Source organism: Siphateles boraxobius, unplaced genomic scaffold, assembly GCF_051911475.1.
Source record: "Siphateles boraxobius isolate OS27281-9 unplaced genomic scaffold, OSU_SipBor_1 247, whole genome shotgun sequence".
Taxonomy (NCBI): domain Eukaryota; kingdom Metazoa; phylum Chordata; class Actinopteri; order Cypriniformes; family Leuciscidae; genus Siphateles; species Siphateles boraxobius.
This window is the reverse complement of record NW_027508863.1, coordinates 102501-117500: the sequence shown is the minus strand read 5'-3', so window position 1 is coordinate 117500 and position 15000 is coordinate 102501. Positions and strand designations below refer to the sequence as shown.

The window sequence follows — 15000 nt, the reverse complement described above, 5'->3', positions numbered from 1 at the left end:
CGGCGCTCCCAGCGCTGGTCTAAAAGCGTCGTCTCTATTCTCCTAATGAGTAATGGGTGTGTTTTGGGCGTAACGTGAAATAAACCAATCAGTCTCATCTCCCATTCCCTTTAAAAGCCAGTTGTGCTCGAGACATGGCGGATTTGCTATTTACACAGAAGAATTAGCAAGCGGAAAAACTGAACGCTTCTCTAGCAAGGAAACGAATCTGCTCGTGCGTGAGGTTAAAGCTGTGTCTGTGTGTGTGTGTGTGTGTGTGTGTGTGTGTGCGAGGTTAAAGCAGTAGAACATCTACGAGACAAGACGGATTCACCATATCTTTATGTACACAATAATAATCTTTTAATAATAAGTGTTTTTAATAACCTGTGTGTAATAAGCAGAGTGTATAGCGTTGTGGACCCGCCAATAGGCTCATATTACTGACGCGCTCTTTAAATAAAATAAATAAAATATATTTTAAATTTAAATAAAAACAAAAAAGTTCCTCAAAATAGCAACGGTCCAACAATGCGCCTGAACACACACCTGGTCCTCAGACCAGCAGCCCATGGCCCACAGATGGCGCAAATGCATTTACTATTTAAACAACGTGGCGCAGAACGTGAAAATTAAAACTGCGTCAGGCTGAAACTAGCAAAACACACTTATGTCGCGCCCGGGTGTATGATAGGACCCAGAGTGTCCGGTCATTAAGTGTGTAAGTGTGTGACCGGATGAGGGTTTGAGAAGTGTGTGTGTGAGCGTGATGATGCGGTGTCTCACGTGTCGTATGTGTTCCTGCAGTTTCTTCAGACCGAAGCAGCGCATCACGAACCAAAGCTTCAGGGAGCGGAAGCGGCGGCTCAGAGAGATCTGCCAGTGCTAAACACACGGGTAAACACACACGGGTAAACACACACGGGTAAACACACACGGGTAAACGCACGGGTAAACACACACGGGTAAACACACGCGGGTAAACGCACGGGTAAACACACACGGGTAAACACACACGGGTAAACGCACGGGTAAACACACACGGGTAAACACACGCGGGTAAACGCACGGGTAAACACACACGGGTAAACGCACGGGTAAACACACACGGGTAAACGCACGGGTAAACACACACGGGTAAACACACACGGGTAAACACACACGGGTAAACGCACGGGTAAACACACACGGGTAAACACATGGGTAAACACACACGGGTAAACACACAGGGGTAAACAAACGGGTAAACACACGGGCAAACACACATGGGTAAACACACGGATAAACGCATGGGTAAACACACACGGGTAAACACACACGGGTAAACACACAGGCGTAAACACACGGGTAAACACACACGGGTAAACACACAGGCGTAAACACACGGGTAAACACACGGGTAAACACACGGGTAGACACGGGTAAACACACACGGGTAAACACACACGGGTAAACACACGGATAAACACGAGTAAACACACACAGATAAACACATGGGTAAACACACACGGGTAAACACACACGGGTAAACACACACGGGTAAACACACACGGGTAAACACACACGGGTAAACACACGGATAAACACGAGTAAACACACACAGATAAACGCATGGGTAAACACACACGGGTAAACACACAGGCGTAAACACACGGGTAAACACACACGGGTAAACACACGGGTAAACACACACGGGTAAACACACGGGTAGACACGGGTAAACACACACGGGTAAACACACACGGGTAAACACACGGATAAACACGAGTAAACACACACAGATAAACACATGGGTAAACACACGGATAAACACGAGTAAACACACACAGATAAACACATGGGTAAACACACGGATAAACACGGGTAAACACACACGGGTAAACAGACACGGGTAAACACACGGATAAACATGAGTAAACACACACAGATAAACACATGGGTAAACACACGGATAAACACGAGTAAACACACACAGATAAACACATGGGTAAACACACGGATAAACACGGTTAAACACACACGGGTAAACAGACACGGGTAAACACACGGATGAACATGAGTAAACACACACAGGTAAACGCACGGGTAAACACACGGATAAACATGAGTAAACACACACAGGTAAACACATGGGTAAACACACGGATAAACACGGGTAAACAAGGATAAACACGAGTAAACACACACAGGTAAACACATGGGTAAACACACTGATCATGAGTGTGTGTTGCGAGCGCACCATGAAGTCAGTGGCGTCTGAGTTGTCGTGTCGAAGGTAAAGCGGGTCGACGGTGAACGTCTGCTGAAGCTTCATCTTATTCTTCACCCTGCGGTTCAAAAACAGTCTTCACAAACACAGTCTTTACAAACACAGTCTTCACAAACACAGTCTTTACAAACACAGTCTTCACAGTCTTCACAAACACAGTCTTTACAAACACAGTCTTCACAAACACAGTCTTTACAAACACAGTCTTCACAGTCTTCACAAACACAGTCTTTACAAACACAGTCTTCACAGTCTTCACAAACACAGTCTTTACAAACACAGTCTTCACAGTCTTCACAAACACAGTCTTTACAAACACAGTCTTTACAAACACAGTCTTCACAGTCTTCACAAACACAGTCTTTACAAACACAGTCTTCACAGTCTTCACAAACACAGTCTTTACAAACACAGTCTTCACAGTCTTCACAAACACAGTCTTCACAGTCTTCACAAACACAGTCTTTACAAACACAGTCTTCACAGTCTTCAATAACACAGTCTTTACAAACACAGTCTTCACAGTCTTCGCAAACACAGTCTTTACAAACACAGTTAGGGCTGTCGCGGTGAAGGAATTTCCCTTGCGGTAATTGTGAGTTGCTCAATAGCACGATATACGGTTTTACCGCCATTTATTTATTTATATTTATTTGTTGCTATATAAATACGTGTTATGATGTGGTCAGCATACAAAAAAACAATGCAAAAAAATGTAACCGAAACTAAACAGCGTCTCCGCGCATTGAAAGACTGTCACTCAGCGCGCAGTTGTTACGCCAACGGACTGTCTCTGAGTGAGTTATTAAACCGTTCATTCAACGAAAACGTTCAAAAAAGCTAATCCCTAAATGATAGATGTAATGAAACAAGGTGTTAATTATTGTTTAACTTTGAGCTCCACTTTTCAAGGCTCAGCTGGCCAGCAATGCTTCACTTTTGGGCAAAGCTGAAGCAATGCTTCACTTAATAGAGACCAATGGCATTGATTCAATGCGTGACTCGCTGCTTTCCCCCCACGGCTTCCTCGGGCTGTGTAATGGTGACCAGCGCTGACGCCATTCATTGTAAATACCCTTACATGTTAAAAGGATAATAGCCTACGACAAATATTTTGCGTTCCTTGGAAACGGCAACCTTTTCACGAATATACATGACTTGACTTCAAAAACAGACGCAGGTAATCGCACGCGCTCAGTCGAAGACATTCACTGTCTGTTTAGGCTTAAGTCCAAATCCATGAATCCTCTGTACAAATCACCATGATAAACAGTCTTGTTATCATTATTAACTTATTTAACATTCAATACACATGGTACGGACCACGAAAGGTGGCCTTATGAAAAAAGAAAACGCGGTTCGCGGTTGCTGCGGTTACTTGCATTCCTCTGCGGTTGGCCTGTCAGTAGCGCGGTACTGCAATATTGCGGTTATCGCGACAGCCCTAAACACAGTCTTCACAAACACAGTCTTTACAAACACAGTCTTCACAGTCTTCGCAAACACAGTCTTTACAAACACAGTCAACACAGTCTTCACAAACACAGTCTTCACAAACATAGTCTTCACAAACATAGTCTTCACAAACACAGTCTTCACAAACACAGTCTTTACAGTCTTTACAAACACAGTCTTCACAAACAGTCTTCACAAACAGTCTTTACAAACACAGTCCTTACAAACAGTCTTCACAAACACAGTCTTCACAAACAGTCTTTACAGTCTTTACAAACACAGTCCTCAAAAACAGTCTTCACAAACAGTCTTTACAAACACAGTCTTTACAAACAGTCTTCACAAACAGTCTTCACAAACACAGTCTTCACAAACCTAGTCTTTAAAAACACAGTCTTTACAAACAGTATTTACAAAACAGTCTTCACAACAGTCTTCACAAACACCGTCTTCACAAACGCAGTCTTTACAAACACAGTCTTCACAAACACAGTCTTCACAAACACAGTCTTCACAGTCTTTACAAACACAGTCTTTACAAACACAGTCTTCACAAACTCTTCACAAACACAGTCTTCACAAACTCTTCACAAACCCAGTCTTCACAAACCCAGTCTTTACAAACACAGTCTTTACAAACACAGTCTTCACAAACACAGTCTTCACAAACACAGTCTTCACAAACAGTCTTTACAAACACAGTCTTTACAAACACAATCTTCACAAACACAGTCTTTACAAACACAGTCTTTACAAATAGTCTTCACAAACAAAGTCTTCACAAACACAGTCTTTACAAATAGTCTTCACAAACAGTCTTCACAAACACAGTCTTCACAAACACAGTCTTCACAAACTCTTCACAAACAGTCTTTACAAACACAGACTTTACAAACAGTCTTCACAAACAGTCTTCACAAACACAGTCTTTACAAACATAGTCTTCACAGTCTTCACAAACACAGTCTTCACAAACACAGTCTTCACAAACATAGTCTTCACAAACACACTCTTCACAGTCTTCACAAACAGTCTTCACAAACACAGTCTTCACAAACACAGTCTTCACAGTCTTCACAAACACAGTCTTCACAAACATAGTCTTCACAGTCTTCACAAACACAGTCTTTACAAACACAGTCTTTACAAACACAGTCTTCACAAACACACTCTTCACAGTCTTCACAAACAGTCTTCACAAACACAGTCTTCACAAACATAGTCTTCACAAACACAGTCTTCACAAACACACTCTTCACAGTCTTCACAAACTGTCTTCACAAACACAGTCTTCACAAACATAGTCTTCACAGTCTTCACAAACACAGTCTTTACAAACACAGTCTTTACAAACACAGTCTTCACAAACTCTTCACAAACACAGTCTTTACAAACAGTCTTCACAAACACAGTCTTCACAAACACAGTGTTCACAAACACAGTCTTAACAAACACAGTCTTCACAATCCTAGTCTTTACAAACACAGTATTTACAAACAGTATTTACAAAACAGTCTTCACAAACACAGTCTTCACAAACACAGTCTTCACAAACAGTCTTCACGAACAGTCTTTACAAACACAGTCTTTACAAACACAGTCTTCACAAACAGTCTTCACAAACTCTTCACAAACAGTCTTCACAAATGCAGTCTTTACAAACACAGGGCCCTATCTTCCACCTGGCGCAAATGACTTTGTACACTGACGCATGTATCATTCCTATTTTGCACCCCCGCAAAGCAGACTTTTCCCTCCACAGACACATGTCGGTTAACTAAGAAATAGACTTGCGATCCCCGGGGCGGTTCAGCGCAAAGAGGAGGCGTGTTCCGGTGCAAACTTTCCCTCATGCTATTTTGCTGTTCTATAAAACAATTGCGCCACTGACCAGAAAAAACCTAGTCTAAAGTCAATGGCGCGTTGCGCGTACATTCAGATGCTATTTTAAGCGCGCATGCTTGGCCATACTACAGAGTGTGAACAACGCGCATACACTGTAGATGATTCTCTCATCTACACAGATGCATTTAACTTTTTGCAAATTATACATTATTATAAGGAAAAATATTAAAACACGAGGGAAATCATTGTTGTGTCCATGACGATGGGGAAAATAGGCATAAAGCTTACACATTTACCCAAATTATTATATGCATGTTTAACCGAAGCTAATTTGGGTGGGTTTGTCCCAACCCCAATGTCACTTCTCTTTCTTTTACGGCCCTGACGAGAACATCGATCTCCTCGGCTGAGAACTGATTCTGAAGCGCGCCTGGTAAATGCGCCGTTATAATAGTATTGCGCCATGGAACAAGCGCACCTCGTTCTTCATGCTCTTAAAGGGAATGTGATATAAAGCTCTTATTGGTTTGTTTCCCGTTACGCCCAAACCACACCTATGAATAATGAAGCTACTTCAGACCAACCCCTTTTAGATTTGCGCCAGGCGCAAGAGGCATTTATCCCGCCGGGAAAATAGCACCAGCGCCGGGATCCGCCCACAAAGTTACTTGCGCTTTGACACTTGCGTTTCAGATCGTTAAAATAGGGCCGACAGTCTTCACAAACACAGTCTTCACAAACAGTCTTCACGAACAGTCTTTACAAACACAGTCTTCACACACACAGTCTTTACAAACACAGTATTTACAAACAGTATTTACAAAACAGTCTTCACAAACCTAGTCTTTACAAACACAGTATTTACAAACAGTATTTACAAAACAGTCTTCACAAACTCTTCACAAACACACTCTTCACAAACACAGTCTTCACAAACAGTCTTTACAAACACAGTCTTCACAAACACTGTCTTCACAAACAGTCTTCACGAACAGTCTTTACAAACACAGTCTTTACAAACAGTCTTCACAAACTCTTTACAGTCTTCACAAACAGTCTTCACAAACACAGTCTTCACAAACACAGTCTTTACAATCAGTCTTTACAAACACAGTCTTCACAGTCTTTACAAACACAGTCTTTACAAACAGTCTTCACAAACAGTCTTTACAAACACAGTCTTCACAAACAGTGTTCACAAACACAGTCTTCACAAACAGTCTTTACAGACTTTACAAACACAGTCTTCACAAACACAGTCTTTACAAATAGTCTTCACGAACACAGTCTTCACAAACAGTCTTCACGAACAGTCTTTACAAACACAGTCTTTACAAACACAGTCTTCACAGTCTTTACAAACACAGTCTTTACAAACAGTCTTCACAAACAGTCTTCACAAACACAGTCTTCACAAACAGTCTTTACAGTCTTTACAAACACAGTCTTCACAAACACAGTCTTTAGAAACAGTCTTCACAAACACAGTCTTCACAAACACAGTCTTCACAAACACAGTCTTCACAGTCTTCACAAACCTAGTCTTTACAAACACAGTATTTACAAACAGTATTTACAAAACAGTCTTCACAAACTCTTCACAAACACACTCTTCACAAACACAGTCTTCATAAACACAGTCTTTACAAACACAGTCTTCACAAACACTGTCTTCACAAACAGTCTTCACAAACAGTCTTCACGAACAGTCTTTACAAACACAGTCTTTACAAACAGTCTTCACAAACTCTTTACAAACAGTCTTCACAAACAGTCTTCACAAACACAGTCTTCACAAACACAGTCTTTACAAACAGTCTTTACAAACACAGTCTTCACAGTCTTTACAAACACAGTCTTCACAGTCTTTACAAACACAGTCTTCACAGTCTTTACAAACACAGTTTTTACAAACAGTCTTCACAAACAGTCTACACAAACAGTCTTCACAAACAGTCTTTACAGTCTTTACAAACACAGTCTTCACAAACACAGTCTTTACAAATAGTCTTCACAAACACAGTCTTCACAAACAGTCTTCACGAACAGTCTTTACAAACACAGTCTTCACACACACAGTCTTCACAGTCTTTACAAACACAGTCTTTACAAACACAGTCTTTACAAACAGTCTTCACAAACACAGTCTTCACAAACAGTCTTCACAAACACAGTCTTCACAAACAGTCTTTACAGTCTTTACAAACACAGTCTTCACAAACCCAGTCTTTACAAATAGTCTTCACAAACACAGTCTTCACAAACACAGTCTTCACAAACACAGTCTTTAGAAACAGTCTTCACAAACACAGTCTTCACAAACACAGTCTTTACAAACACAGTCTTTACAAACACTGTCTTCACAAACAGTCTTCACGAACAGTGTTCACAAACTCTTTACAAACATTCTTCACAAACAGTATTTACAAACAGTATTTACAAAACAGTCTTCACAAACTCTTCACAAACACACTCTTCACAAACACAGTCTTCATAAACACAGTCTTTACAAACACAGTCTTCACAAACACTGTCTTCACAAACAGTCTTCACAAACAGTCTTCACGAACAGTCTTTACAAACACAGTCTTTACAAACAGTCTTCACAAACTCTTTACAAACAGTCTTCACAAACAGTCTTCACAAACACAGTATTCACAAACACAGTCTTTACAAACAGTCTTTACAAACACAGTCTTCACAGTCTTTACAAACACAGTCTTCACAGTCTTTACAAACACAGTCTTCACAGTCTTTACAAACACAGTTTTTACAAACAGTCTTCACAAACAGTCTACACAAACACAGTCTTCACAAACAGTGTTCACAAACACAGTCTTCACAAACAGTCTTTACAGTCTTTACAAACACAGTCTTCACAAACACAGTCTTTACAAATAGTCTTCACAAACACAGTCTTCACAAACAGTCTTCACGAACAGTCTTTACAAACACAGTCTTCACACACACAGTCTTCACAGTCTTTACAAACACAGTCTTTACAAACAGTCTTCACAAACACAGTCTTTAGAAACAGTCTTCACAAACACAGTCTTCACAAACACAGTCTTTACAAACACAGTCTTCACAAACACTGTCTTCACAAACAGTCTTCACAAACAGTCTTCACGAACAGTCTTTACATACACAGTCTTTACAAACAGTCTTCACAAACTCTTTACAAACAGTCTTCACAAACACAGTCTTCACAAACACAGTCTTCACAAACAGTCTTCACAAACACAGTCTTCACAAACAGTGTTCACAAACACAGTCTTCACAAACAGTCTTTACAGTCTTTACAAACACAGTCTTCACAAACACAGTCTTTACAAATAGTCTTCACAAACACAGTCTTCACAAACACAGTCTTCACAAACACAGTCTTCACAAACAGTCTTTACAAATAGTCTTCACAAACACAGTCTTCACAAACACAGTCTTTAGAAACAGTCTTCACAAACACAGTCTTCACAAACACAGTCTTTACAAACACAGTCTTCACAAACACTGTCTTCACAAACAGTCTTCACAAACAGTCTTCACGAACAGTCTTTACATACACAGTCTTTACAAACAGTCTTCACAAACTCTTTACAAACAGTCTTCACAAACACAGTCTTCACAAACACAGTCATTACAAACACAGTCTTCACAAACAGTCTTCACGAACAGTCTTTACAAACACAGTCTTCACAAACAGTCTTCACAAACTCTTTACAAACAGTCTTCACAAACACAGTATTCACAAACAGCCTTTACAAACAGTCTTCACAAACACAGTCTTCACGAACAGTCTTCCCAGTCTTCACACAGTCTTCACAAACACAGTCTTCAAAAACGCAGTCTTTACAAACACAGTCTTCACAAACACAGTCTTCACAAACACAGTCTTCACAAACACAGTCTTCACAAACACGGTCTTCACAAACACAGTCTTCACAAACGCAGTCTTCACAAACGCAGTCTTCACAAACACAGTCTTCACGAACACAGTCTTCACGAACACAGTCTTCACAAACACAGTCTTCACAAACACAGTCTTCACAAACAGTCTTCACAAACTCTTTACAAACAGTCTTCACAAACACAGTCTTCACAAACACAGTCTTCACAAACAGTCTTTACAAACAGTCTTCACAAACACAGTCTTCACGAACAGTCTTCCCAGTCTTCACACAGTCTTCACACACAGTCTTCACACACAGTCTTCACAAACGCAGTCTTTACAAACACAGTCTCCACAAACAGTCTTCACACAGTCTTCACACAGTCTTCACAAACAGTCTTCACAAACACAGTCTTCACAAACACAGTCTTCACGAACACAGTCTTCACTAACACAGTCTTCACAAACAGTCTTCACGAACACAGTCTTCACAAACAGTCTTCACGAACACAGTCTTCACAAACAGTCTTCACAAACACAGTCTTCACAAACAGTCTTCACACAGTCTTCACGAACACAGTCTTCACAAACACAGTCTTCACAAACACAGTCTTCACGAACACAGTCTTCACTAACACAGTCTTCACAAACAGTCTTCACAAACACAGTCTCCACAAACAGTCTTCACACAGTCTTCACGAACACAGTCTTCACAAACAGTCTTCACAAACACAGTCTTCACGAACACAGTCTTCACAAACAGTCTTCACAAACACAGTCTCCACAAACAGTCTTCACACAGTCTTCACGAACACAGTCTTCACAAACAGTCTTCACAAACACAGTCTTCACAAACACAGTCTTCACGAACACAGTCTTCACTAACACAGTCTTCACAAACAGTCTTCACGAACACAGTCTTCACAAACAGTCTTCACGAACAGTCTTCACACAGTCTTCACAAACACAGTCTTCACGAACACAGTCTCCACAAACAGTCTTCACAAACACAGTCTCCACAAACAGTCTTCACAAACACAGTCTTCACGAACACAGTCTTCACAAACAGTCTTCACAAACACAGTCTTCACAAACACAGTCTTCACGAACACAGTCTTCACAAACAGTCTTCACGAACAGTCTTCACAAACACAGTCTTCACAAACACAGTCTTCACGAACACAGTCTTCACGAACACAGTCTTCACAAACAGTCTTCACGAACACAGTCTTCACAAACAGTCTTCACAAACACAGTCTCCACAAACAGTCTTCACACAGTCTTCACGAACACAGTCTTCACAAACAGTCTTCACAAACACAGTCTTCACAAACACAGTCTTCACGAACACAGTCTTCACTAACACAGTCTTCACAAACAGTCTTCACGAACACAGTCTTCACAAACAGTCTTCACGAACACAGTCTTCACAAACAGTCTTCACGAACACAGTCTTCACAAACAGTCTTCACAAACACAGTCTCCACAAACAGTCTTCACACAGTCTTCACGAACACAGTCTTCACAAACAGTCTTCACAAACACAGTCTTCACAAACACAGTCTTCACGAACACAGTCTTCACAAACACAGTCTTCACAAACACAGTCTTCACGAACACAGTCTTCACTAACACAGTCTTCACAAACAGTCTTCACGAACACAGTCTTCACAAACAGTCTTCACGAACACAGTCTTCACAAACAGTCTTCACAAACACAGTCTTCACAAACAGTCTTCACACAGTCTTCACGAACACAGTCTTCACAAACACAGTCTTCACAAACACAGTCTTCACGAACACAGTCTTCACTAACACAGTCTTCACAAACAGTCTTCACAAACACAATCTCCACAAACAGTCTTCACACAGTCTTCACGAACACAGTCTTCACTAACACAGTCTTCACAAACAGTCTTCACGAACACAGTCTTCACAAACAGTCTTCACGAACACAGTCTTCACAAACAGTCTTCACAAACACAGTCTTCACAAACAGTCTTCACACAGTCTTCACGAACACAGTCTTCACAAACACAGTCTTCACAAACACAGTCTTCACGAACACAGTCTTCACTAACACAGTCTTCACAAACAGTCTTCACAAACACAGTCTCCACAAACAGTCTTCACACAGTCTTCACGAACACAGTCTTCACAAACAGTCTTCACAAACACAGTCTTCACAAACACAGTCTTCACGAACACAGTCTTCACAAACAGTCTTCACGAACACAGTCTTCACAAACACAGTCTTCACAAACAGTCTTCACAAACACAGTCTCCACAAACAGTCTTCACACAGTCTTCACGAACACAGTCTTCACAAACAGTCTTCACAAACACAGTCTTCACAAACACAGTCTTCACGAACACAGTCTTCACAAACAGTCTTCACGAACACAGTCTTCACAAACACAGTCTTCACAAACACAGTCTTCACGAACACAGTCTTCACAAACAGTCTTCACGAACACAGTCTTCACAAACAGTCTTCACGAACACAGTCTTCACAAACAGTCTTCACAAACACAGTCTCCACAAACAGTCTTCACACAGTCTTCACGAACACAGTCTTCACAAACAGTCTTCACAAACACAGTCTTCACAAACACAGTCTTCACGAACACAGTCTTCACTAACACAGTCTTCACAAACAGTCTTCACGAACAGTCTTCACACAGTCTTCACAAACACAGTCTTCACGAACACAGTCTCCACAAACACAGTCTTCACGAACACAGTCTTCACAAACAGTCTTCACGAACACAGTCTTCACAAACACAGTCTTCACAAACACAGTCTTCACGAACACAGTCTTCACAAACAGTCTGGGTTAGGGTTCACGAACAGTCTCCACAGTCTGCACACAGTCTTCACAAACACAGTCTTCACAAACAGTCTTCACAAACACAGTCTTCACAAACGCAGTCTTTACAAACACAGTCTTCACAAACAGTCTTCACGAACACAGTCTTCACAAACAGTCTTCACGAACACAGTCTTCACAAACAGTCTTTACAAACACAGTCTCCACAAACAGTCTTCACGAACACAGTCTTCACAAACAGTCTTCACAAACACAGTCTCCACAAACAGTCTTCACGAACACAGTCTCCACAAACAGTCTTCACGAACACAGTCTTCACAAACAGTCTTCACAAACACAGTCTCCACAAACAGTCTTCACACAGTCTTCACGAACACAGTCTTCACTAACACAGTCTTCACAAACAGTCTTCACGAACACAGTCTTCACAAACAGTCTTCACGAACAGTCTTCACACAGTCTTCACAAACACAGTCTTCACGAACACAGTCTCCACAAACAGTCTTCACAAACACAGTCTCCACAAACAGTCTTCACGAACACAGTCTTCACAAACAGTCTTCACAAACACAGTCTTCACAAACACAGTCTTCACAAACACAGTCTTCACGAACACAGTCTTCACAAACAGTCTTCACGAACACAGTCTTCACAAACACAGTCTTCACAAACACAGTCTTCACGAACACAGTCTTCACAAACAGTCTTCACGAACACAGTCTTCACAAACAGTCTTCACGAACACAGTCTTCACAAACAGTCTTCACAAACACAGTCTCCACAAACAGTCTTCACACAGTCTTCACGAACACAGTCTTCACAAACAGTCTTCACAAACACAGTCTTCACAAACACAGTCTTCACGAACACAGTCTTCACTAACACAGTCTTCACGAACAGTCTTCACGAACAGTCTTCACACAGTCTTCACAAACAGTCTTCACGAACACAGTCTCCACAAACACAGTCTTCACGAACACAGTCTTCACGAACAGTCTCCACAAACAGTCTTCACAAACACAGTCTCCACAAACAGTCTTCACACAGTCTTCACGAACACAGTCTTCACAAACAGTCTTCACAAACACAGTCTTCACAAACACAGTCTTCACGAACACAGTCTTCACTAACACAGTCTTCACGAACAGTCTTCACGAACAGTCTTCACACAGTCTTCACAAACAGTCTTCACGAACACAGTCTCCACAAACACAGTCTTCACGAACACAGTCTTCACGAACAGTCTCCACAGTCTGCACACAGTCTTTACAAACACAGTCTTCACAAACAGTCTTCACGAACACAGTCTTCACAAACAGCCTTCACAAACACAGTCTTAAAGAAACAGTATTCACGAACACAGTCTTCACAAACAGTCTTCACGAACAGTCTTCACACAGTCTTCACAAACAGTCTTCACGAACACAGTCTCCACAAACACAGTCTTCACGAACACAGTCTTCACGAACAGTCTCCACAGTCTGCACACAGTCTTCACAAACACAGTCTTCACAAACGCAGTCTTTACAAACACAGTCTTCACAAACACAGTCTTTACAAACACAGTCTTCACAAACGCAGTCTTTACAAACACAGTCTTCAAAACATTCATCAATGCTTTTATTCATTACAGACACATTAAACTGATTTAAAGTGACAGTAAAGACATTTTATTGTTCTATTTGAAATAAATCTGTAATAAGTCTTCACGAACAGTCTTCACGAACAGTCTTCACAGTCTTCACACAATCTTCACAAACACTTACTTTACAAACAAGGTCTTCACAAACAGCCTTCACAAACACAGTCTTAACGAAACAGTATTCACGAACACAGTCTTCACAAACAGTCTTCACGAACACAGTCTTCACAAACAGCCTTCACAAACACAGTCTTAAAGAAACAGTATTCACGAACACAGTCTTCACAAACAGTCTTCACGAACAGTCTTCACAAACAGTCTTCACAAACAGTCTTCACAAACAGTCTTCACAAACAGTCTTCACAAACAGTCTTCACAAACAGTCTTCACGAACAGTCTTCACACAGTCTTCACGAACACAGTCTTCACGAACACAGTCTTTACAAACAGTCTCCACAGTCTTCACGGTTTTCACAAACACAGTCTTCACGAACACAGTCTTCACGAACAGTCTCCACAGTCTTCACACAGTCTTCACAAACACAGTCTTCACGAACACAGTCTTCACACAGTCTTCACACAGTCTTCACGAACACACTCTTCACGAACACAGTCTTCACAAACACAGTGTTTACAAACACAGTCTTCACAAACAGTGTTCACAAACACTGTCTTCACAAACATGTGACACTGAAGACTGGAGTAATGATGCTGAAAATTCAGCTTTGATCACAGGAATAAATTACACTGTACTATATATTCACATAGAAAACAGATGATTTACATTTTTACTGTAACAATGTGAAACGCAGCCTTGGTGAGCAGAAGAGACTCTTTCATGTGTAAATTAAGTGTACATTCCTCCGTTCAGTCTATAATTCCTATCAGGAAAATATAAAAGGAAATAATGTCCCTCACCAAAATGCTGTACAGTCGAAATGAACCATCATCCACTTCGAAGGGTTGAAGACGAATGAATCTGCAAACTCGATCCCGTTGAGAAAATAGCGCAGTTCAGGACAGATGAGGGCAGATCCAGCGTACGCCGCGTCCACGTGCAGCCAGAGGCCCTCGCGCGCACCTGCACACAC

The 15000-nt window shown here is 41.1% G+C and overlaps 1 protein-coding gene across 1 annotated transcript in view; it reads right to left on the bottom strand.

The window, feature by feature from the left end:
* Nucleotides 1-15000, bottom strand: part of hdc (histidine decarboxylase) — a 27194-nt gene that overhangs the window by 2692 nt on the left and 9502 nt on the right. Inside the window, exons 8-10 of the mRNA XM_077241921.1 lie at nucleotides 14828-14990; nucleotides 2219-2306; nucleotides 766-864 (exon numbers count right to left, since the gene is read on the bottom strand). Coding sequence (XP_077098036.1) covers nucleotides 766-864; nucleotides 2219-2306; nucleotides 14828-14990 — 350 coding nt within the window. The remainder of the gene's footprint in view (nucleotides 1-765; nucleotides 865-2218; nucleotides 2307-14827; nucleotides 14991-15000) is intronic.